This window comes from Peromyscus maniculatus, chromosome 3 (assembly GCF_049852395.1).
Source record: "Peromyscus maniculatus bairdii isolate BWxNUB_F1_BW_parent chromosome 3, HU_Pman_BW_mat_3.1, whole genome shotgun sequence".
NCBI lineage: Eukaryota > Metazoa > Chordata > Mammalia > Rodentia > Cricetidae > Peromyscus > Peromyscus maniculatus.
In genome coordinates, this window is record NC_134854.1 from 76,316,615 (window position 1) to 76,339,152 (window position 22,538).

A 22,538-nucleotide genomic window follows, 5' to 3' on the forward strand; every position below is an offset into this window, starting at 1 on the left:
ATAACCCCGAACACTTGTGCCGACCGTGGAGTTGGTCCCTCAGGAAAGCTGACAATGTCATCCACTGGCCTTTGGAACTGGTCTATGGGAGAAATATCGTGGAGTTTGGAGCTGAAGACTAGAGAAGCGCTATGCTATAAGCCAAGCTTAACAGGCCACCCTGATGGAAATTTGGAAAAACAGACTCTCGGGAGAAATGTAGAGAGTTGGGGCCCTGATCCTGAAGTTTCAGAGGGAAATTGTTCAGTCAGGAGCTGGACCAGAGGCCTGGGAATATGAGTGAGGCAGAGTTCAAGAGTGACATGATAATTTGGTGGTGGAGGTAATTTCATGGAAGGACAGCACTGGTGTGAAATCCACAGAGAGGTGTGGTGTGGTCACTATCACTGTTCTTATCCTGGTCTCACGTGAGAGGGAGTGACAAGTGTCACAGAAAAAGAGATGTGCAGAGGGGAGTGACTTTAAAGTCACGGACAAGGCTGGTGTGAAGGCAGCCACCATAGTCACGGGGAGCGACATTCTGAACAGAAGCCTAGTAAATCAGAAGTATGTAAGTTGTGTTTGCATTGGGTAGGGGCTCACAGTTTAGAGCGTGCCTTGAACCTCAGAAGAGACTTTGGATTTCTGAATGGCGTTAGGATTGTTAAAACTGTGAGGAATTTCAAAGTTGGAATGAATACACTTTTGTATTAGGAGATACATGACCCTCTGGGAAACAGGGGCAGAACGTGGTATAAATATGAAATGCTATGCACAGGCTGACGTATTTGTAACACTTGGTCCTGAGCCTGGGGTGGGCCTTGAGATGGGGCCTGGTTGGAGGAAATGGGTCACTGTGGGAGACCTTGGTATGTCTTAGCCCTGCTCTACTTCCTGCAAGTGGATGAATCTGACTAACTGTGCCATGCTCCTGCCGCCATGCCATCACCACCACAACTGACTGCATCACATTGAACCATAAGCCAAAAATAGACCTTTTCTTCCTGAGCTGCTGCCTCTCAGGTGTTTGGTCGTGGCAACAAGAACAGTCATTGATGAAAAAGGCAAAGGAACTAACACTGGTGAGCTTCAAGCAAACATCTCATTGATAAGGATTTTCCTGAGAATTGCTGAGTTATCAGAAGAATTGCAGCACATCAGGACCTCTCTGAGGGTTACCCTACGTCCTTTCTGACGTCAGTCTTGCATACATGCTGTCCAGTGCAGACATAGTTCTTCATGTCATCCCCCACCTTGACAACTCCATGTGCGCACACACACACACTGTGTAAGAGTAATCAACATGGGCCAGATCGTGGTGGCGCACGCCTTTAATCCCAGCACTCGGGAGGCAGAGGCAGGCAGATCTCTGTGAGTTCGAGGCCAGCCTGGGCTACAGAGTGAGTTCCAGGACAGGCACCAAAACAACACAGAGAAACCCTGTCTCAGAAAACAAAACAAAACAAAACTAAAAACTAAAAATAAAAATAAAAAAATCAACATGATAGCACTGTGTAGTTCATGAGGAGCTTTCCTGTTGCCACTCTCCAGTGTCCCAGCACCCCGTCAGACAATGCCAAGATTGTCATAGTCTCTCCCTCTTTTTAAATATTTATTTATTTTTACCTTATGTGTACGCATGTTTTGTTTGTGTGGGCATTGTGTGCATGGAGAGCCCTTAGAAGCCGGAAGAGGGCATTGGAACTTTAGTTAGGGAGGGACATGAGCCACCTTTGTGGGTGCTGGGAACCCTACCTGGGTCCTCTTTTTATTGTTTTGATCACCAATTTTGTGGATTTTAGTTGTTGTTTCTTGTTTTTGTTGTTGCTTTTTTTTTTGTTTTTTAAATAAGAGAGAGGGAGAATATAAAGTCAGGTAGGTAGGGAGGTTGGAAAGATCTAGAAGTTGGAGGACAGGAAAACATGATCAAAATATATCATGCATTTTTTTTCAATTAAACAACAGGCAAGAGAGTAGACGGTGCTCTTAATTGCTGAGCCATCATTCCAATCCCTAGAGCCTCTTTTTATAGTGAGGAAATATAATGTTCAGGTAAGTTAAGCAATTTGCGCAAGATCACACAACTATCAGATGAGGGAGTTGTTATTTGTTGATTTTCTAATTAAAAAAAAATTGACCCCCCTCCCGCAGCCACAACATTGAGCTACCCACAAATGATGCAGTCTTATTTTATTGCTACTAAAATAAATATCAAGGCTTAGTTTTGAAACAAAACTAAGAAATACACAAACCCTTACTTTCTAAAACAATGAAAGGAGATCACATGTGTGTGCTAGTGTAGGGGTGAGAATGTGTGGGTGCATGAGTGTGTGGGAGTATATGTGTGTCTGTGTGTCTGTGGGGTATTGACATCTTGTTAAAAGTATTTGGCTATACAAGGAGACTATATGGCATTTGATGCAGTTAGTAAAGTAGTCTTGTTTTCTCATAACCTACTAACTCTCACACAACTTTGCAAAATCTGCATACAGCCTTTAGTAGTCTACCTTCCATCCCAGACACCAGGCATGCCTCCCCTCTGTGCTGGACATCAAGGCTCAGACACAGAGCCCTTTTGACTGATCCTTCATGCTCCTAGCATGAGGTCTCATGCTTGGTAGATGGCTGTGAGGAAAAAGATGAATGAGACCCACGTCCTGGGTGTCCCATCCTACCCCATGCACAGAATCACATGTGAACAAGTTCAGTGTGACAGGTGATCAATCACTGTCCACTGGCCATTGTCCCTGAAGGAGCCTGTGAATGACGCCCCAATGAATAGTCTTCCAATCCCTGCCGAGTACAGCTGAGATTTGTCCCTGGGTTTGGAGCTGGCTTGCCTCTTCTCTCCTTTTATTTAGCTATTCAGTGGAATGTCTGACTCGACTCTGCCCCTCCTGCTATACCCAGTCATCAGCTGCAGCATGTCCCCTGTCCTAGAAGGGTTCAGGTTCTGGGGGTTCCTGAGAGCCCGATCTTTAACCCTGAGCAAAGAGACCACATTCATTCTTAGTGGGAGTCCCAACATTTTGGAGAACAACACACACACACACACACACACACACACACACACACACACACACACACACACACCTCTTTCCTGTCACTGCTCATTAGATTGTGGTGTCCAAATGGGTGCTGTTGTTTCTCTGTACTCTAGGTCCTGAAGGATACAGTTCCTTGTTCACGGTCTAGGTCTTGGATGAATGGGGTCTGGTGCACTGTTCACCTCTAGCAGATGCAGGTTAAAAAAAAAAAGCCCTTTCTTTCCCCATAGTTCCTTCGGGGTGTTTTGTGAGTTCCTTGGCTTTTGGGAGAAACTCTTGTTTAATTGGAAGTTGAGGAATCCATGAGCCGTGGGAATGATGTAGTGATTTTCAAAAACACACCTGAGGGCCTAGGAAGATGGTTCATTCTGAAAATTAAGACCTCACTTTGGTCCCTAGAACTCATGTTTTGTTTGTTGTTTATTTGCTTGTCTTAAAAGCTGGGTATGGTGGTACATGCTTTTAGTTCCAGCACTGGGGGCATAGAGGACAGACAGATCTCTGGGACTCACTGACCAACCAGCCCGGCCTACTTGGAGAGTTCCAGGCCAGTAAGAGACTCTCTAAAAAAAAGATGGCACACGAGTAATAACACTTGATGTTGTCCTCTGGCCTCCACTTATACGTACACAAGTGTACATGTACATATGTACTCATACAACCTGAACACACACACACACACACACACACACACACACACACACACATACCACATACACACAGCTTATTCCTGCATGTTTAAAATTGGTGTAACCCCTTTGGGAAGTGGGCTTGAATTTCTTATTTTGTTCCTGTGACTCAATATGCCCCCCAAGTTTCATTAGGCACTATACTTGAGCTCTAAGTCCTGAATTAATTTATGGGGAATGAAATGATATCTCTCAGGGTCTGGATAGGTGTTCTGCAATCAAATATGTGTGTACTTTATATTCTGTATATAAAATTAACTTCTCAATAAAGCCAACAGACCAAAACAGATGGATATGTAACTGTGTGTGTGGTTTTTTTTTTTTTTTTTTTTTTGCTTATTAAGGCTTCCCCTCTAGGTCTCCTCTGAGCTGATAGCTGATGGTGCCAGCAACATACAAGAGAAATCAGAGCTTGTTGTGGTTTCTTTTAAAGTCAGAAAAGAGAGGCCAGCTATGAGGCTATAGCTCAAAGACACAGCACTTTGCTTAGTATACAAGATCTAAGGCCCTGGGTTCAAGTCCCAGCACCCCAAAACCTCTACAAACAAAATCATGAGAAAGACATGCTCCATATGATAAATTGTATTCTCTATCTGCCAATTAGTTGGAGTAGAATTGTCACAAACTTGAGTCACTTGGGAAAAGGGAACTTCAACTGAGGAACTGCCTCCATTGCCCTGGCCTGTGAGCAAGTCTCTAGGGTATGCTTTTGATTCATGACTGATGTGGGAGGGCCCAGCACACGGTGGGTGGCACCACCCCTGGGCTGTTCTGGGTTGTGTGAGAAAGCGGACTGAGCAAGCCATGGGAAGTACCCCGTTAGCAGCTTTTTCCATGATTTCTGCCTCTGCTCCTGCTTCAGTTCCTGCTCCGACTTCTCTCAGTGATGTCTGTGATCGAAAAATGTAAGTCAAATAAACCCTTCCTTCCTAAGTTGCTTTTGGTGAGTGTTTTAACACCGTAACAGAGAACATAGCAGAGCACCCAGTGATGAGCATGGGAGGCATTTCTCCTAAGTGAAGAGCAAGCACCATGGTTACACCACGGCCAGGGCTCTGTTGTGGCCCTGCTATGCCCACACTGCCCACAGTAGTACGCTAGCTTACCTGGACACTGGAGCTACAAGTGATAAGTTAGTTTTAAAAACCTGCTAATTTTTTATTACTGATCCAGCCATTTTTCTCTTCTATGGGTTGGACATGGAGAGATACACAAGCCTGTCTTAGCTAAAATATTGAGCCCTCTCTCACATTTGACTCTTATTTTTGACGTAGCATGGACTTTAAATGATCTACCAGTATTTTCAAATGTTTAGATGCTTGATATTTGAAACATCGTACACTGGGAATCTGAATCAAGCCTCTGAGTATGTCTTACTTGGTATTTGGCTGATAGTGGGATATGGTAGCCTCTGAACAGAACTTTAGGCTTCTTTAGAATACCTCCCAGGTATGCCTAGGTTCCTGCTGGACCCAAGGGCAAAAAGCATCCATTTTGATAGAACCGTCCTCTTAGTAAATCATGAATAATAAGTCAATCTTAAGATATGCTGCCCCTTCCCATCCCTGCCATAAACAGAGCTGGATATAACTGCTGTCCTGTTTAATGTATTATGTATTCTCCCATGAATTCGCTCAGGTTCAGGAGATGCTTGACTATTTTAGCTGGTTTTGCAGTAATCAAACGTACATTGTTTCTGGAGATGTAACAACGTATTTAGCAAAACTATCTAGCATTTGCATGGGTGTGCAGAAAACCAAGATTAAAATATGGTGTTTCTTCAAAATATCTTAAGATGATCACTTTCTTTAAAAATAGCTTTGAGGGACTGGAGAGGTGGCTGAGGGATTAAGAGCATTGGCTGCTCTTGCAGAGGACCCGGGTTCAATTTGCAGCACCCACACAGCAGCTCACAACTGTCTATAAATCCGGTTCCAGGGGATCCAGCACCCTCTTCTGACCCCTGTGGGCACTAGGCATGCACATGGTGCACAGACATGTGTGCAGACAAAACACTCATGCACAAAAAGAAATAAGTCTTTAAAAAAAAACCTTTAAAAATCAACATATCCCCGAATAGTGACTGTCTGGAGCTAGAGCAGTCCCATCTGAGAATGTGCGGTTCTATATACATGAAGGAGAAGTGCACTGTAGTGCAGACCAGGACAGGGAGAGCTGACTTCAGGGCCAGCCGCCCTTGACACTGTGGAGAACACACCCAGCTTCACTTTCATTCCTTTGCTGATAGAGTTTTTCCTTCTGAAGATTCCAAAGGCCAATTATTTTAAATGGCACCGGTGGACATGCTGGGGAAGGAAAGATGCCTCCCTATGCCCTGATCACCTCTATCCTGGCTGGTTCTCTGATCCCAAGGTAGAGTCATCTGAGAGGAGGGAACTTCAAATGAGGAAATGCCTCCTCCGTACGATCAGCTGTAGGCAAGCCTATAGCTTTTCTTAAATTCATGACTGATGGGGGATGGCCCCGCCCATTGTGGGTGGAGCCACCCCACCCCACCCCACCCCACTCTGTGCTGGTGGTCCTGGGTGCCATAAGAAAGCAGGCTGTGTTTCCTTCGGAGGTTGCATTCAGTCCCATTAGAAACAAGCCAAGTGATTTAGTTACATTCAATACTTCCTTAAAAAACCAGAGAATCACCACCCTAGTGTTTTGTTAACCACACACATGTCAAACATAGTTTTCTGGGAGATGGGAGATGTTCTGCAAAAATGCACTGTGCTGGACAGAAGGAAGAAGTGCAACGACCCGAGTGGGCACACTCAGGCCCACACATGCCAGGGCTTTTCTGTGCTGCAAAGCTAAGGCCTCACACTTGGGCTCAGCGAGCATGTGCTGAACTATTGAACCCATAGATAGGAAAGTTAGAAGAAAAAAAAATTAGGGTGAACAAAACCTCCAATTAGTCCATGAATTTAAAAAAAAAATCCTAAAGAAACATATGGAACATTTATAAAAGAGGGGGGTGGGGACTCTAACATATGGAAAGCCAACCCCACTGGAATGCTTTCCAATATACGGTTATAAACGCCACATATATAAAACCACAAGTCCCTGCAGAAGGCCGAGAGAGGCTGGGGGCCTCAGCACTCACTCCTTCTAGGGCCTCCTTTGGGGAGTAAGATCAGGGTCAGTTTGCAGAGATGAAAGCTGTTTGGAAACCCTTCCTTCTGGGGACAGTGGGTCTTGCGGGAAGGGAACTTTTGACAGCCTCTGTAATGATGGAGTATGTGACAGTCCTAGAGAGGTCTCGGGTTCAGCCTGGAGCAGCCTGGGCTTGGGAGGATATGAAGGGACGGTGACCACGTCTAAAGGCGGGGAACTTTGTTTGGCTTGAGTGCAATAGTCGTTCATGTTCGGCTCTAGGCAAACGTGTACGACTCTCCACCTCCGGGAGGGAGAGGGCCACACCCAGTTCACACCATCTTCTGCCACAACTTGCACTGGTGAGGGACAGTCTCACTCCAGGGCCTAGCCCCTTTTCTGCTTGGAAAACTTTGCGGCACACAGGCATTTCAAGCTGGAGGGCTGAAATGTCACTTTTAAAAGCAGGGTTAAAGAGGTCGCACAGCTGAAAATAATACTAGCCCAATGAAATTCAGATTCTTACTGCAGTGCACTTCAAGAATAACAGAGGGACAGGAAACGAGCTGCCTCTCTCCTTCTACCAGCAAAGCCAAGCCAGGACAGAGGGGGGGGGGAGGGAGAGAGAGAGAGAGAGAGAGAGAGAGAGAGAGAGAGAGAGAGAGAGAGAGAGGCAGAGAGAGGACAAAGATCCACAGAGAAGTAGACATACAAAGAGTCAGTTTTACATAAAGAAGACATATTGCAAGATAAGGACAGAGCCGCTGGGAGAGATACAAAGACCTATTCACGAAACCAGTGATTTTTTTCTTGGACTGGAATTCAAGGGTACTTATTTTTTATATTTGGACTTAGAATGTTCAGGTTTGAAAAATCAAGATAGATTGGAAGTCCCAGAAGTTTAGGCTCTTGGTTTTCTGTCAGTTTCTGCCAGCTCTTTCCCGACAGACAGTTCCTCTATGAACGGTTCTGGTTTCAAGTGGGTTGGCTACTATTATCCCATTTTACAGATAAGGAAAAGAGATGAGTTATGGTGTCGTTCTCAAGGAAAGCCTTAGCCCCAAACTGAAAATACAATTCCTTTCGACAGCTAGCCTTGTGTGTGGGAGATCCAGTCTGTGTCTTTGCTGTGAGACAGAGCTGGGTATTTTAGAAGAAACTAAATGTAGAATGTGTTTGTGGTGAGTGTGTTGGTTTCTTGTGTATGCTTCGTGTCTTATCTTTCTGACTAAAAGCAATTGGCTTTGCCTGTAATAAATTTAGTTAATTGAATAATCTTTGTTCTCAGAGAAAACAGTATTGAGTTGGAGCCTCACTCAGTGAGACTTCCTCAAGAACTCACCTTTGGGAGTTTGGAGGGAGAGTTTGCTTCTCTGGATCTCATTCAAGGGTCTAGAAGGCTCAACAAGGCAGGGGGTTTGTTTCAGATGAACTCTGCCACGAAGAATCCCTCTAGGCTCTTGGTAGGGCAATAGATGCTAGCCAAAGTTTAAAATTTAAGATCTACACTGCGCCCATAGCCAGGTAAATGATACCAGAGATGGAGACATGTCAGTAGATCATGTTCACTCATGTTCAGTTTGTGTCTTAGATACCCTAATCACTTTCGGTGCTAGTCTTTCAGATATAAATGATGCTTTTAGTGTTTTACCATTTCAAAGTGACTCTACTGGGACAATTCTGTGCCATTCCACTAAGATTAGAACTCAGTGTTAACAAAGGATTGGCTATGCTGCCTCTGAGCTGCCTGGTGAAACATCCTCCTTGGGTTGATCATTCCAAATCAGAGGATGCCAGTTTTCCTCACTCTGATTCAGATGTCACCCTTACATTTAAAGTGTATATTTAGAGTATTTTGTGTAGACTCTCTAAGTTTTTAATAGCGGAAACAGTCATTCCAAGAATATCCTTAATGGCCAGCAATGCTTTTGAATGGATTGGTGGCCTCAGCCATTATGGACCAACTTCCCATTTTAGACCAGGAATTTGTGGGGTCAAACCCTGAACAAAGAAAGAGATTCTAGCTCACTTAGCAGCCAGAGGAATGCAGTGGCAGTGAAGGGTTTGAATTGTAAATCAAGCCTGTCATCTCCTTGTCAACTGGGAAAACCTCAGCTCACTTTGTATGCAACTAAACTGTGTTATTAGGATTTTTAATTGTTTTCCAAAAAGTTGAGGGAAATTAGACTCATGAAGCATTCGTTTTAGCTGAACAGTAAGTCTGACTTTAGGAAAGCAGCAATTAATAGGGTACTATTTAAAAACTATTAAGTGATGTGAACATCTGCCCAAGTGGGACTGCTTCTCACCAGTGCAACCAAAGTCATTATTTCTCAAAGGGTGTTTTACGAGGGCCACTCACAGCCCAGGAGCTCAGGTTTTCTCGGTTGTGATGTCTGTATTAAATGATCAGATAGAAGCTAGCTTCCTCCCATTTTTTTCCACCAAAAAGCAGCTTTGGCTTTTTCCCATCAAGTCTGGGGAGATTTTTTTGAAAGACTATACCCAGAGACAAGAGAAATCAGTGGTCCACACAGCCTCTCACCTCTCTGAAAACTTGACACTGGGCAACAAAAGTTGCCTCCTGAGTTGAGAACAGAAGGCTGTTTGGGACAATTTATTGTGATGATTCAAGATTCATTATCCATTCCACAAATATTTATTGAACGCCTACTATGGAAGCTCTAGGCAGTGGAGCCCAGGCTGTGGTGATTGCCAAACCAAACTTGGTTTATTAAAAAAAAAAAATCCCAGCCAGTAGAAGAACTGAATGGGAAGTGAGAGGCTGAGGCCTTTCTTCTGAGGACCACACGGGGAACAACCGGGCTACAGCCAGTCTGAACCATTTGGCCTACTTTCTGGATGATAAAAAGGACCTGTATGGAACTTCAGTAGGGGTCTGAGAGTGTAATTATTACACTATGCACTAGAAAAGAACCATAATAATAGACCGTAAAAATCAACCATGCCTCCTGACTAATGCATCATAGCAGATCATACCAGTTGATAAAAGTAATGAGGCCTACATGGCAGAGGGCTTCCATTTAGAAGATCTGCTGCAAGCACCTACATGGGAAGGAATTAGCAAGCGAGTGTTGTTTGCAGAGGCTGCTTGTGGGAACAGTAGACCATCAAAATTAAGCAGTTGAGGTTTATACAGTACACACACACCCACTCACATTAGACCTCACTGATCCCTTAAAACCCACTTTATATTAGCAACGGCTGTGTACCTCAAGACTTTTATCCCAATGTTAAGTTGCCAAACAGATTTGCTCCATACTTATTGCATACCATGTAATAAATTGCTATAGGTTCATCTGTGTCTGGAAAACAAAATAAAATAATGACAGTAGTAACTCAGTAGCATGCACTCAGGACTACATTGTTTGAGAAGAGACTTTGTATTTCTCATATTGTGTCTCTTGAAGTACAAATTTTCTTACTGACACATGTCAGTATTTATCGAGTTATGTTAATCGTGTTCCTCTAAACATGACAGCCATCACAATATAGGCTCAGTCTGTGGGACTGGGTTCTAATACGTGTCCAAATATGGGCATCGGAATTTGATCCCAAGACATTTGCAGCAGAAGACTGTAACTGATAATTAAGGAGGCCAGCGCTGACGTCAACCAGAGTAATGGAGCATTGGTGCAAAGGGGCTGCGTTTATGGGGGAAGCCAGCATGTCGGTGGGTCAAGGACCGGGATGCAGCGGTGATTAACGTGGAAAGACCATTTCTCCTCAGACTTAGTCCCTGAGTTTGGCCAACTCTTTCTCACACTGGCTTGTTAAACTCTTTAGAGACTCAGCAGCAGCTGATGCTGGGACATTCATTTAATTATCATTAATTACACCTTCTCATGCCAGCCATAAATGTGCACGTATAGAGAGAACTCTTCCCTTTGACTACCATGTAATCTGACTTTTGATTGGAACACACTGCTCCCTCATAACATCAGGAAACAAAGTTCTCAAGTGGCACCCAAGAAAGACCACACAGGCAATCAAGGGAATATAGTGTAGTCTGTGATTTTACACACAGGGACCGATTCATATCAGAGTCAGTTTCCAGTAACACCCACAAACTTCTCTTACCAGTACCTCACTCTTCTCCATGATTTCAAAATGCCTCCCAAGATCCAAACCAAGGAATCAGATATAGGAATGAAGGGGCTGAAGATGAATCTTGCTACCCCTGTCGTAAAGGAGAAGATGCTGAGGCATGGAGGTCACTGCCAAGCAGACCAGACTCACAGGTGCAGAGGCATTTCCACAAAAGCACTGAAAAGTGTTTGCTGTTGGTGGTGTGTGAGTCTAGAAAAATACAGCAGATTTAATTAACGGATAAGCTACTTTATTGTATTTTATCAAGCTAGTGTATTCTGTTTATTCTACTTCCCCAGTAAAAATTATTCCTCTTTACTTCTTGTTGCAGGAAGGAGGGACGTTCTGTGATCAGCAAAACAAAATTAAATAAATAAAAAGTAGAAGTTATTTTTGTTGCTTATAATTTTCTTCAGACAGGAGCAAGTAAAAAGATTCCAAATACACTTAGGTTTCTTTCTTCTCATAAATATAACATAGTAAAGTGAGGGCAGTTTAGAGGAACCCGTTACATACATTAAGAAGAAGCAGAGGAGAGAAGTTTAAAGGGTCCAGGCACTAAGACACTGTTTAAAGGAGTTGTGCTAATCACTCCAATTCGAACATTAGAGGCTGCGTATGAGTTGTTTAATTTCTACCTTATAGATATATGTCAATTAAAAAAATTAAAAAATTAACTCATAAGAAAAAGATAAGTAAACACAGAAAAGGGACTTATATAATACTGCTTACTATAGAAAGCATTAAAAATATATTAATCACGGTATTGTGGGGCAGCCAGTGGGAAGTCCTTCTAGAGCAGTGTTTCTCAAGCTTCCTAAAGCTGCGACCCTTTAATATAGTTCCTCATGTTGTGGTGCCCCCCAACCATAGTATTATTTTGTAACTTCTTCATGAGTGTAATTTTTCCACTATTTGAATCGCAATGCCAATATCTGATATGTAAGATTTCTGATACGGGGCCCCTGTGGAAGGGTCTGTTGACTCCCACAGGGGTCTCAGCGCATTGGTTGAGGATCACTGTTCCACGTGAATGAGTGGGGCATTGCTTAGTGGAAAACGCATGGCAATGGGGAATTACAGTTGGAAGAGGGTTTGCATTTTTCTCTGTGTTTAGTTTGGTGCTTTAGTATCTGAGGTAAACATCCTTACTTTGTGCTTTGGAAAAGTGAGAGGCTGCATATATTCCCCTAAAGAATAAGGATTGGGGAACGAGGTGTAACATGTACAAAGCGTATGATGTGTTTGCCTCCCTCAGCCCAGTGGGACTCCTCCCTGTGGGCAAGTCACCACTGTTTCCCTTTGGAATCACCCACAGGCAGCGTTTTAAAGAAACAGAATTCTTCCTGTGCTCAGGGTTAAGGCAGTAGGTTTTAAAACTCAGCAATAGACCCACGTACCATTAAAAGCACATGTAATACATATACACAAATCTAAAATTGGTTTAAAAGTATTTGGAAAATCATCTAAATAATGAAATGAAGTTTGCATGGTCCTTTCTGTAATTAACAAGAAACAAAGCCAACAGCAACAGGTGTGCTAATCAGAGAGTCATGTAGACCACACTTTGATTGGCATTCAGGGTCATTTGTAAAGGTGATTTTGACCATGCTCAATTTTTGCCCAGTGAACCCAGAGTTGAAGTTTTCCCTCTGGCTATCCCAAGCAGCCATTTTCAAAGTTCTCAGTAGGACTGGGGGGCAGAGGGCATGTGACTTTGCCTTGGAATCTTGCGGGGAAGTTGGGGTCTTACCTGGCAATAGCACCCACTAGCTAGCTTTCCATAGGCAGGCTTTAGGTTCTATAATCGATATGACCTTTTCCTTTACCATGTGCTAAAGAAGGAATACTAGGAACTCAAGACAGGAGAGCCAATAAACTGGAAAATGGGATCCGTTTTCACTGTGTTCATGTGTAACTTGCTCATTTGGGGGAATGGCGATTGAAGGCTCCCAGTCATTGTCTTTCTCACGTATCTGAAGCAGAAGAGGGAGATATTCATGGGCTTCTGTTTTCCTTTACTCCTTCAGATTTATGAGGAATCCAAGATGAACTTGGAGCAGGAGAGGCCGTTTGTCTGCAGTGCCCCAGGCTGCTCCCAGGTGAGTGTTTGGCTCCTCTGTGCTCTGGTTTGTGGGGAAATGCTTCTGCCTCCCCTGAGAAGGCATCTCTCATTGAGTTACCATGTCCATTGGGCTGTCTTTCTTTGCTGAAATACTTTTTCAAAATATCTCTAATCATCGACATCATGATTTTCATCTTCACTACTGTTAGATCACACTTTATAGTTTGAAATACTTCCCTTTCATCCTGAAACGAAGCAGTGTTGACATCCCTATGAGTAACTTCCTCCGGAAGCAAGCCAGACGCATCCAGCCCACCATTTCCGCTGGGTGGTCATTCAGAAAGGGGAAGATGGTGTGTACTTTACAGCAGCCAATTGCATACATACTGGGCTTTTTTTTTTTTTTTTTGATGAGATGCCTCAAAATTGTGGGTTGAATTCTGGATCCTTTCTGAGGAACAGAATACCCCTATGACTGTTTTCAAACTATAGTTCTTGGGCATAGAAGTTTTAAGAGGATTGGATATCTTGGCATGCATGACTGAATCTGTGGGTCTCTGGTAACTCCCTTCAAATGGAAAGTACGCACGTTAGATGAGATACTGCTTCCAGGGTGTTTAATATAGGGCACAAACACAGTAAATGTTAACGCCCACTCTTGTTACCACTAATGCTGCTGCTGCTGCTAAATCTGTTATACTAGACCCCATGTCTATTATGTGAAATTAGAGTTTTGTGTTTTATTTTTAAAAGTTGAGGGTGACTTTTTCTGCTCTTGACTCAAGAGTCTATCTTTGGGTAGTACCATGTTCCAGAGCTTTTGATATGTATAAATGGTAGTTTTCATACCAAGATCTTTCTCTTATGGGGTATAGGACATATTTCAGAATCTGAGCATAAGCATTTTGCTAATATGGGAGATTGCACTTACTCCTTAATTTTACTGGACCGTCAAGGAAACCAAGGCCCACTCCTACCAGCTCATGTGATAGGGTTGGCAGTCCTGTATGGGGCAGCGCCTAAGGTCAGGTGGGAGTCAGATGAGTACCCCCCCTTATTATAGTTTCTCAGAGTTTGCGGAGGATTCTGGAAGAATCTGAGGAGGAGTTCTTGGAGGGACAAAGTCACAGAAACATAAAACATTGTCCCCGGCGTTATCAGCTGCTGAGCAACCAGAGTCTGGGGTTTTCATCAGAGGTTTGGGTGCTCACGTTTCTTTCTACCTTGTGAACAAGAAAATGAGTAGAGAAAAATATTTTGGAGAAAACTGGTTTTGAAAGTCATTCTGAAGTAGGAAATACTAGGGGAATGTGGGTAGGATGATACATAACTGGGAAAATCCTGGTAGACGAGGACTTTCCATGGTAAATGCAGACTATCTCCTTACTAAGTTGAAACCTGGTTACTAACTGAAACAAGACTCCCCCTCCGTTTCTTCTAAGGTAAGCCTCTTTGGCTAAAGGAACACGGATAATTGGAGGGCTTTGCTTGCTTGCCTGTGACAATAGACATTAAGTGTTGTTTACTACAAGCCACCTAGACACTTTCTGGGTACCTACCTGTGTGTGTCTAGGCATTCTAACTGCCCCTTGAAAACTGCACTGCACCAAATACATAGATCTCTGCTCTCACAGACCTGGGCATCAGATCTATAATCATATGATGAAATCATCAATTAACTAGTTGAGTTTAATTTTTCATGAAGAAGCAATAGACCACCCTGGGGAACTGACTTTACTTGTGCGGGGGAGGTAAATGGAAGGCTTCTCTATGGAACAGGACCCTTCAGAGATCCAGTAAAACAAAAGGAGTGGTCGGCCTAGGGTGGGATTTTCAGATTTGTCCCGGGTTAGAGCACCAGTAAAGAAGAGCTTCTAGCCGTATGTGAGATTCATCTGCGTCAGACAGGAGAGAGTTATCTACATATAAGTATTGAACTGTATGGCACACGCTGTCCCAAGCTTGGCATTTTTAACATCTTCCAGGCACCCTAATCTTTGATGTGGGCACTATCTTATATATTTTAGAGTGTTTGGCAACATCCTTGCCTCAACCCACCAGACCCCAATAGCACTCCACAGCTGTGACAACCTGAAATATCTTCAGAGGTTGCCAGGTGTCCTCTAGAGTCATAATTGCTCCTGGTTGACAATGCTGGTGGTTTCATTTGGGTTTTTATTTTGTTCTTCTGCATCCCTTCTGCTCTGGATCCCCAACTACTAACGGATACTCTCGCACTCTATTTCATGCATTGCTCTAAGCCACCTTTCCCTCACTGGAGTCAGACAAGGTATAGATAAGTCAGTGCCATAGACACGTCGTCACTGGTGTCCTGCACTGTTAGGGCTGGGGTCGTTGGAGGATGGAGCAAAGGCTGTGGGATTCGGCAGTCAGTTCCTCGAAGGAGACATGGGAGAAAGAAGCAGAGGGTGGAGGGATCAGTGAGTGAGTCGGTGGCGTGGGAGCCGAAGTGATGGCCTAGAGGAGCATTCCAGGGGCAGGAGACAGTGCCGAAGCAGAGTAACCTAATGGCAGCCTTCAGAGAGAGGCAGCTTCGTAAAAGCTAAAGGATAGCCAGGGAGTCAAGAGTGAGAAGCCAGCGAGAGGGCAGGAGAGAGCAGGAGAGCTTGAAGGAGCCATGCCAAGGAGATAAGGGTACAGAGCATCCTGTGGGGCAGTGGACAGCCTCAGTTTATTTGAGCCAAGAGGGACAGAGGGAGAATCTGCCAAGTCGCATGCAGAGTCGGAGGGGACTGAGTGTGGTAGACTTTGGGGGTTAAGTGTTTTTATGTGTGTAGCACTGGGGATTTGAACCCAGGACCTCACATATCCTAGGCAAGTACTTTATCACAGACTCATACCCTGAGTTCTTGAACAGGTCCCTTTTTGAATGCCCTTGAATGTTTTGTTGAAGGAGGAAGCCAAGGTGTTTCTTTAACGAGGCTAAGTGGACTGTGGGAAATGTTGGATAAATGTAAGAAATTAGGATTTATGTAGTGTCTTGATTTTAAGGGGGACGATCTCAAGCCTCCTCCACAGCTTTGGATGTGACGATGTGTCTGTACGTCGGTGTCACCTTTATATGGACAAACTGTTATAAAACTATGCCCATCTTTTAGCAGAATGAAAATGTAACCATCAGCTGAGTGTCATCGTTGGTGGAATATTAATAACTCATAGACATATCAACTGCTGTGGTCACGACATTTGCCCTTCTGCTATCCCATATTCTGGGAACATGCAGAGAAAAGATTAGGGTGTCAGGAGGATGATCACACAGAAGTGTTAGTGCTTGCGTTTTCTTAGGGGAGGTGATGGAAGGGATCCTCTGCTCCACTTTCTCTTCTTCAAGAGAACTGCTCTGTTGGGGATGGATGGCCTCTCATGCCTGGGAGATCTTTTACAATGTGATCCGTAAACAGGATCTTTGTCTCAGAAGTAACAAGGAGCATGCTCCCTATGCTCTGTCTGTCCTCTTAGAGCCCAGGGCCCCCACTCTCCTCTTATCTCTGTTGGTTGTTGTTTTCAACTCTCATGCCCATTTTATACTGCGCATCTCACTCATTTACAGTTTGCTGTTACTTGTCTTATTCAGAAGGCAACTTTAGTTAATATGCAGTCTTATAGACACATACCTGTAATCTTGGCACGTAGGAGGCTAAACAGGAAGATCCTGAGTTCTTGGCCAGCCTGGGCTAGTAAACTATTTCATCCTGGTTGTTGTATGACACTTACTTTAGCGTCTACTAGTTTACAGAGTCAAAAATGGCTCATTATGGGCTGGAGGGCTCATTCAATGGTCAAGAGCAGGTAATGATGTCACAGAGGACCCACACTTTGTTCCTAGCACCCACTTCAGTTGTCACACAACCACCTGTAATTACAAGGGTATATGACGTCCTCTTCTGGCATCTGTGGACACCTGTACTCTCCTGCACATACCCCTAACACATTCACACCCCACATGCACAAAAATTTTAAAAACCTGTTAAAAACATTATTTTTAAAAAAACAACTTATTGAATCTAGAGAGATGATCAGTAGTTAGTTAAGTTACTGACTACCATCTCAGAGGCCTGGGTCAGTTCCTAACAACCATATGGTGGCTTACAACCATCTATAACTCCAATTCCACAGGGTACGATGCCCTTTTCTGACCTCTATGGATTCTAGGCTCATGCATGGCACACAGACATAGATGCAGGCAAAACACTTAGGCATATAGAATAAAACAATAACTTTTTTAAATGGCTTATTAATATGGAAGATATTATCATATTGCTTATATTACATTATTTTTTCTCTTTAACTCATTTTTACCAGTGTTAAATATTTGGTGTTAAGAAAATCATAAGACTAGATAATACAGACACAGAAATACCCGCAGCTATATAAAGTATACCTCTATGTAACCGGAAGTCGGGAGCAAGTGCCGCTCTGCAAACTCTTCAGAATGTGATACAAGCATCAAGTACATAAGTGATGTTTACACCAAGAACCGCTTTCAGAACGTTTCATAGGATTCAGCCTAGTAAACTCCCTTGTTTGACCACAAATCCATTCTCTTTGTAGGAAAAACTTCAACCATGGTGTACAAAGGTAATAGAGATTCATATTGACCATCCTGAGTTCTGGAAGTTTCTTTTCAAGTTATCAAAGATTCAGAAATGTCCATCAGGATGTATTATTTTCCTGTGTTTATATTGGACTTTAACAAATCAAACTTTAATAAATAAAAACTCCGTTCAGTTCAGTCATTACACACATACCAAGCTGAGCCGTGTTAGGGTAGCGTCTGCTTGACAATGAATTACAGCCAAACCACAAAGCTTATTTCTATTACTGATGGCTACACTTCTATGGTAGAGTTTTTAAGGAAACACTTTTTTCTCCTTTAGATTTTAGCATAACCCTTGAGAGATTTAGAGTTATTGAGGGGTCACTGTTTCTGTTCTGAACCACCTTGCTATGCCATGAGTAGGGCAAGGGAAATGACCAGAGGGTTTTACACCAGAGACCAGATACTTGCCTCTGGAAGACAGGTCTTTTTCATTCATGATGCAATGGACAGAGGCATTCACATGGCTCTATTCAACACTGAAAAGCCAGAAATTGCCCCAAATAATTGGAAGCAACATTTTTGACAACCCTAACATCATACCCGGAAAATTTCAAATAAATACAGGCTGACTACAGTATGCAGAGTATAGAACAACCCAAATAATTTGTCATATTGCTATAAAATCATATGTATAATTTGAAAAAAAATCCAGATAATATGGGGACTGGGTCTTCATAAACAGAAACATACTATAAAGATGTCATGGTGTACATTAGCAGATATATTTAAAAAATTAAGCATGGTATGGAGTTCTTTCCCAAAGTCTGACATAAATCAAAATTCTTTCTATGTCATGCATTTCTCTTATTTTTGGTTAATCGGTAGATAATGTCTAGCATACTTATCATGCCTTAGACTTAATTTTACACTATTATGTAAAGCAGTAACTGGTACAGAAAAGTTCCACGTGGTTTTGCATATCCCCAGTGCTACCCAGATCTCCATCCATTTCTTCCTTTTGGATGTTATACTCTCTGTCATTCATTACTTTTCAGGACCACAAGGAGCATCCCTCTCAACGCTGGTGTCTTTTTTTAAGAGACTCCCTAAGAAGAGTCAGGCTCTCGGGCGCAGTGTGTCTTCTGTGTGTGTTGTTTCAGTCTCTTCAACAGGGCTCCTTCACACTTTTTGTTTCATTAGTTAGCCAAGGATAAGACAGAGTTCAAAGTCTTTGAACTTGAAAGTTTTCTTCCCCCCAGATGGAAACCTTTAGTTCTCAAGAAACACACAGATTCTGCAGTTCCCTGATAAGCCAGCTGGGCTTAAGCAAGAAGCAGAGGACTGTGGGAAAGTTCTGGGGAACTGGGGAATGACTAGAGACCACTTATCAGTATTCCTCTGCCAAGTAGGCAAGCCTCTTGGTAAACAAATGGACATGATAATGCGCATGCTTGCATATAGTTGAGGGGACCCCCGCCCCCAGCACATGTGTGTAAATCAGCATGGGACTGTGCACTGTATTTGCTTGTGTGATAACACTGTTTTTTTTTCAGAACTGATTTTTTGTTTTTGTTTTTGTCTTGCCTGTCCTGTTTTTGATGCTGAGTGTCTTTTTCTCTGTGATGTGAACTATGTGTTGCAAACTGAATGTTCCCTGTTCCTCTCTCATTTACCCACCAGCGGTTCCCGACAGAGGACCATCTGATGATTCACAGGCACAAGCATGAGATGACTTTGAAGTTTCCATCAATAAAAACAGACAATATGCTCTCAGGTAAGAAAGCATCAGGTGAGGAAGGTTTGGGGCATCAGGTTAGCTCCACGTAAGACACTCACTCATGTTTTGGTGGGTTAGAGCCCAGTGGCAAATCTGTATTTTGAAAGTATATATGTTTAGTTTATAGCAGAAATATGATCAGCTAGAACCACAGTTACCAAACAATTGAGCACCCCGCCCCCAGAGACAGGTCTTAGGTAGCCCAGGCTGTCATCAAACTTGATATGTAGCCAAGGATGCCCTTGAACTCTTAATCTTTCTGCCTCCACCTCTTTAGTGCTGAGGTTATAATATGGATCACGGCACCTGATGTAACTTTCATTTTTATATGTGGCATTGAAACTTGGATCATTTAAAAATCTGTGCCTTAAGCCGGGCGTTGGTGGCGCACGCCTTTAATCCCAGCACTCGGGAGGCAGAGCCAGGTGGATCTCTGTGAGTTCGAGGCCAGCCTGGGCTACCAAGTGAGCTCCAGGAAAGGCGCAAAGCTACACAGAGAAACCCTGTCTCGAAAAACCAAAAAAAAAAAAAAAAAAAATCTGTGCCTTAACCATACAGACAACAAATGTAAACTGAGCCTGTGTAATGCACTGCTCTGCAAATATGTAGATTGACCGATTTCCTGCCTTCATGGATATAAGAGCAGGCTTGCATGTGTTATGGTAGGCTTGCATGTGGAAACCTGGTTCAAATCAAGGCTCATCAGTGATACATATCAAATGAATGCTGTAGGAGGCCAGTGCCACTCGGCTTTAGTGGAAGGAACAGAGGAGATGCTCCAAGAAGGCCAGTTTCCTTAAGAAATAATACCTGCCTCTTACGTGGGTGAACTAATGAGATTATGCACAGAAACACGCTCAGTGAATGGGAGCAAAATAAACAAGAATTAATTTATTAACTAATCCTCATTCCTTCCCATGTTAAATGGAAATTAGAAAAATAATGGTATAGCCGGGCGTTGGTGGCGCACGCCTTTAATCCCAGCACTCGGGAGGCAGAGCCAGGCGGATCTCTGTGAGTTCGAGGCCAGCCTGGGCTACCAAGTGAGTTCCAGGAAAGGCGCAAAGCTACACAGAGAAACCCTGTCTCGAAAAACCAAAAAAAAAAAAAAAAAAAAAAAAAAAAAAAAAAAAAAAATAATGGTATAACAAAGAGGAACTTGACAGCTAGTCTGGACTCTGCCTTGACTGTGTGACCTTGAACAAATAACTAAAGCTTTCTAGGTCTTAGTTTCTCTCTCCGTCAGATGGGAATGATTGTGTCTCTGCAGCATGCTTGACTAACTGAATGTGAAGGGCCAATGAAAGAGTTCAGAGTGTTTCACAGACCAGAGCAGGGTGACCAGGTCATTTCCTTCACACAGGAACCATTTGACCTGCACCTCTGTCTCCCTGACATGAAGAAAGAGATGACACTCCTCTGCCCACATGTTGATAGACATCAGAAGGGAAACCCACTGCTCGTATGAGTTACAATTTTTGTTGCACTTAAAATTTCTAGGGATTGGGCTGGAGAGATGGCTCAGAGGTTAAGGGCACTGGCTGCTCTTCCAAAGGTTCTGAGTTCAATTCCCAGCAACCACATGGTGGCTCACAACCACCTATAATGAGATTTGGTACCCTCTTCTGACCTGCAGGCACACATGCAGGCAGAACATTGTATACATAATAAATAAATAAATCTTTTAAAAAAAATTTCTAGGGATTGTATTGCCATTATCACTAAATTCTATGCAAATTGCCAGTTTAGTACCATGAAGGGTACAAAAAACAGGAGCAGCTATCCAGGAGTTACCAAGCAGGGCAGTGCTGAGAGCACTCGATCCTCAGTGCCTTCTGGGTTGATACATACTGGGCTACTGCCTCCATCACCAGGCAGCCAGGTTAGACACGTGAGCAGGTGGATTTATATTGGAGTCATCACAGCTTTACAAGACACTAGTGGTCTGTCACTGGTGCTGCTCTGTGCTCAAGAGACCAGTCCAAAGGGGACCTCTTCCCTCTCCTTTGTCACTGCCCACCTCCACTCTCTACTCTCTGCCCGCCTCTTTCTTTCTTTCTTTCTTTCTTTCTTTCTTTCTTTCTTTCTTTCTTTCTTTCTTTCTTTCTTTCTTTCTTTCTTTCTTTCTTTCTTTCTCTCTCTCTCTCTTTCTCTCTTTCTTTCTTTCTTTCTTTCTTTCTTTCTTTCTTTCTTTCTTTCTTTCTTTCTTTCTTTCCTTCTCTCTCTCTCTCTCTCTCTCTCTCTCTCTTTCTGAATAAATACACTGCTATTCAGGGACTGATTCAGCTTTTCATGAGTTTAAAGAAGTGCAGAAAGTCCCATGTGAAAGAGACAGAGAAACTAGAAGGTTACGTTGCATGGTGTCACTTATTGAAGTCTGTTAAGGTGCACACAGTCTAATTTTATGTTTCAGAAGTGAACGTGAGTCCATAAGTAGTCATTCCCAATAGTGAAACCTTTTGGCTATTCCTTTATTTTCCCAACCTGGATCTCTAGCATAGGTCACCCAGTAGAGCAAGAGGGCGGATTCAAGAGAAGCGAGTGTGAAGGATACGTTGGCTATAATGGCAAGCTACAGCATGGGTAGTGTCTTTCAGGCAGGCTAGCCTGGCTCTACAAAGAGTCTCATCTGAACACCTGTAAAATAGCAGCCCAAAACACATGAACACATGAATGATGGGGTGAGGCCCCTTTGTCTATACTGCCTAAAACAGGTTTCTGATTAATCTCCTGCAGTCTGCCCATGGTTTGTCCTGGACCTTTGCTGGTTTGCGGCTCTTACTGGCCATCATCAGTAGACCAGGTGAAAATAAATGAGGAATTTGTTATGAAATGGGAAATTTGTTATGAAAAAAAGGAAGAAAGAGATAAACACAGAGAAAACAGCATGGTTAAGGCAGGGGCACATTTTGTCTGATTCCTGCTCTCTTACTGAAGTTAATATGGAATGATTTCATATTCCAGTGAAGTGCTCAATTTCAAAACATAGTTCCCACTTTGCATGCCCATAGTTTTTTGAGACTTTGTGAAAGGGAGAGATGCCCAGTCCAGATCCATGTTCTTGTATTTAGAGAGCTAATGCTGGCTATGTGTTGCATTCTAGGGCTGTTCACATTGAAGGGAAATAGCCTTTCTGTTGAATATTTGCACTTTACTGTTTTTGTTCCAGGAAGTGACTAAGTTGTATATTTATAAAATAATCTAAATT

The 22,538-nt window shown here is 43.1% G+C and overlaps 1 protein-coding gene across 4 annotated transcripts in view; it reads left to right on the plus strand.

Moving 5' to 3' along the window:
• Positions 1-22,538, plus strand: part of Creb5 (cAMP responsive element binding protein 5) — a 402,021-nt gene that overhangs the window by 70,698 nt on the left and 308,785 nt on the right. For 3 of the 4 annotated variants that reach the window (XM_006982222.4, XM_076566830.1, XM_076566832.1), the window contains exons 2-3: positions 12,958-13,029; positions 19,234-19,327. In XM_006982222.4, coding sequence (XP_006982284.1) covers positions 12,976-13,029; positions 19,234-19,327 — 148 coding nt within the window. In that variant the 5' untranslated portion in view covers positions 12,958-12,975. Of the gene's footprint in view, positions 1-4,275; positions 4,621-12,957; positions 13,030-19,233; positions 19,328-22,538 lie in introns of those variants that run through there. The other variant, XM_076566831.1, reaches the window with a different exon arrangement.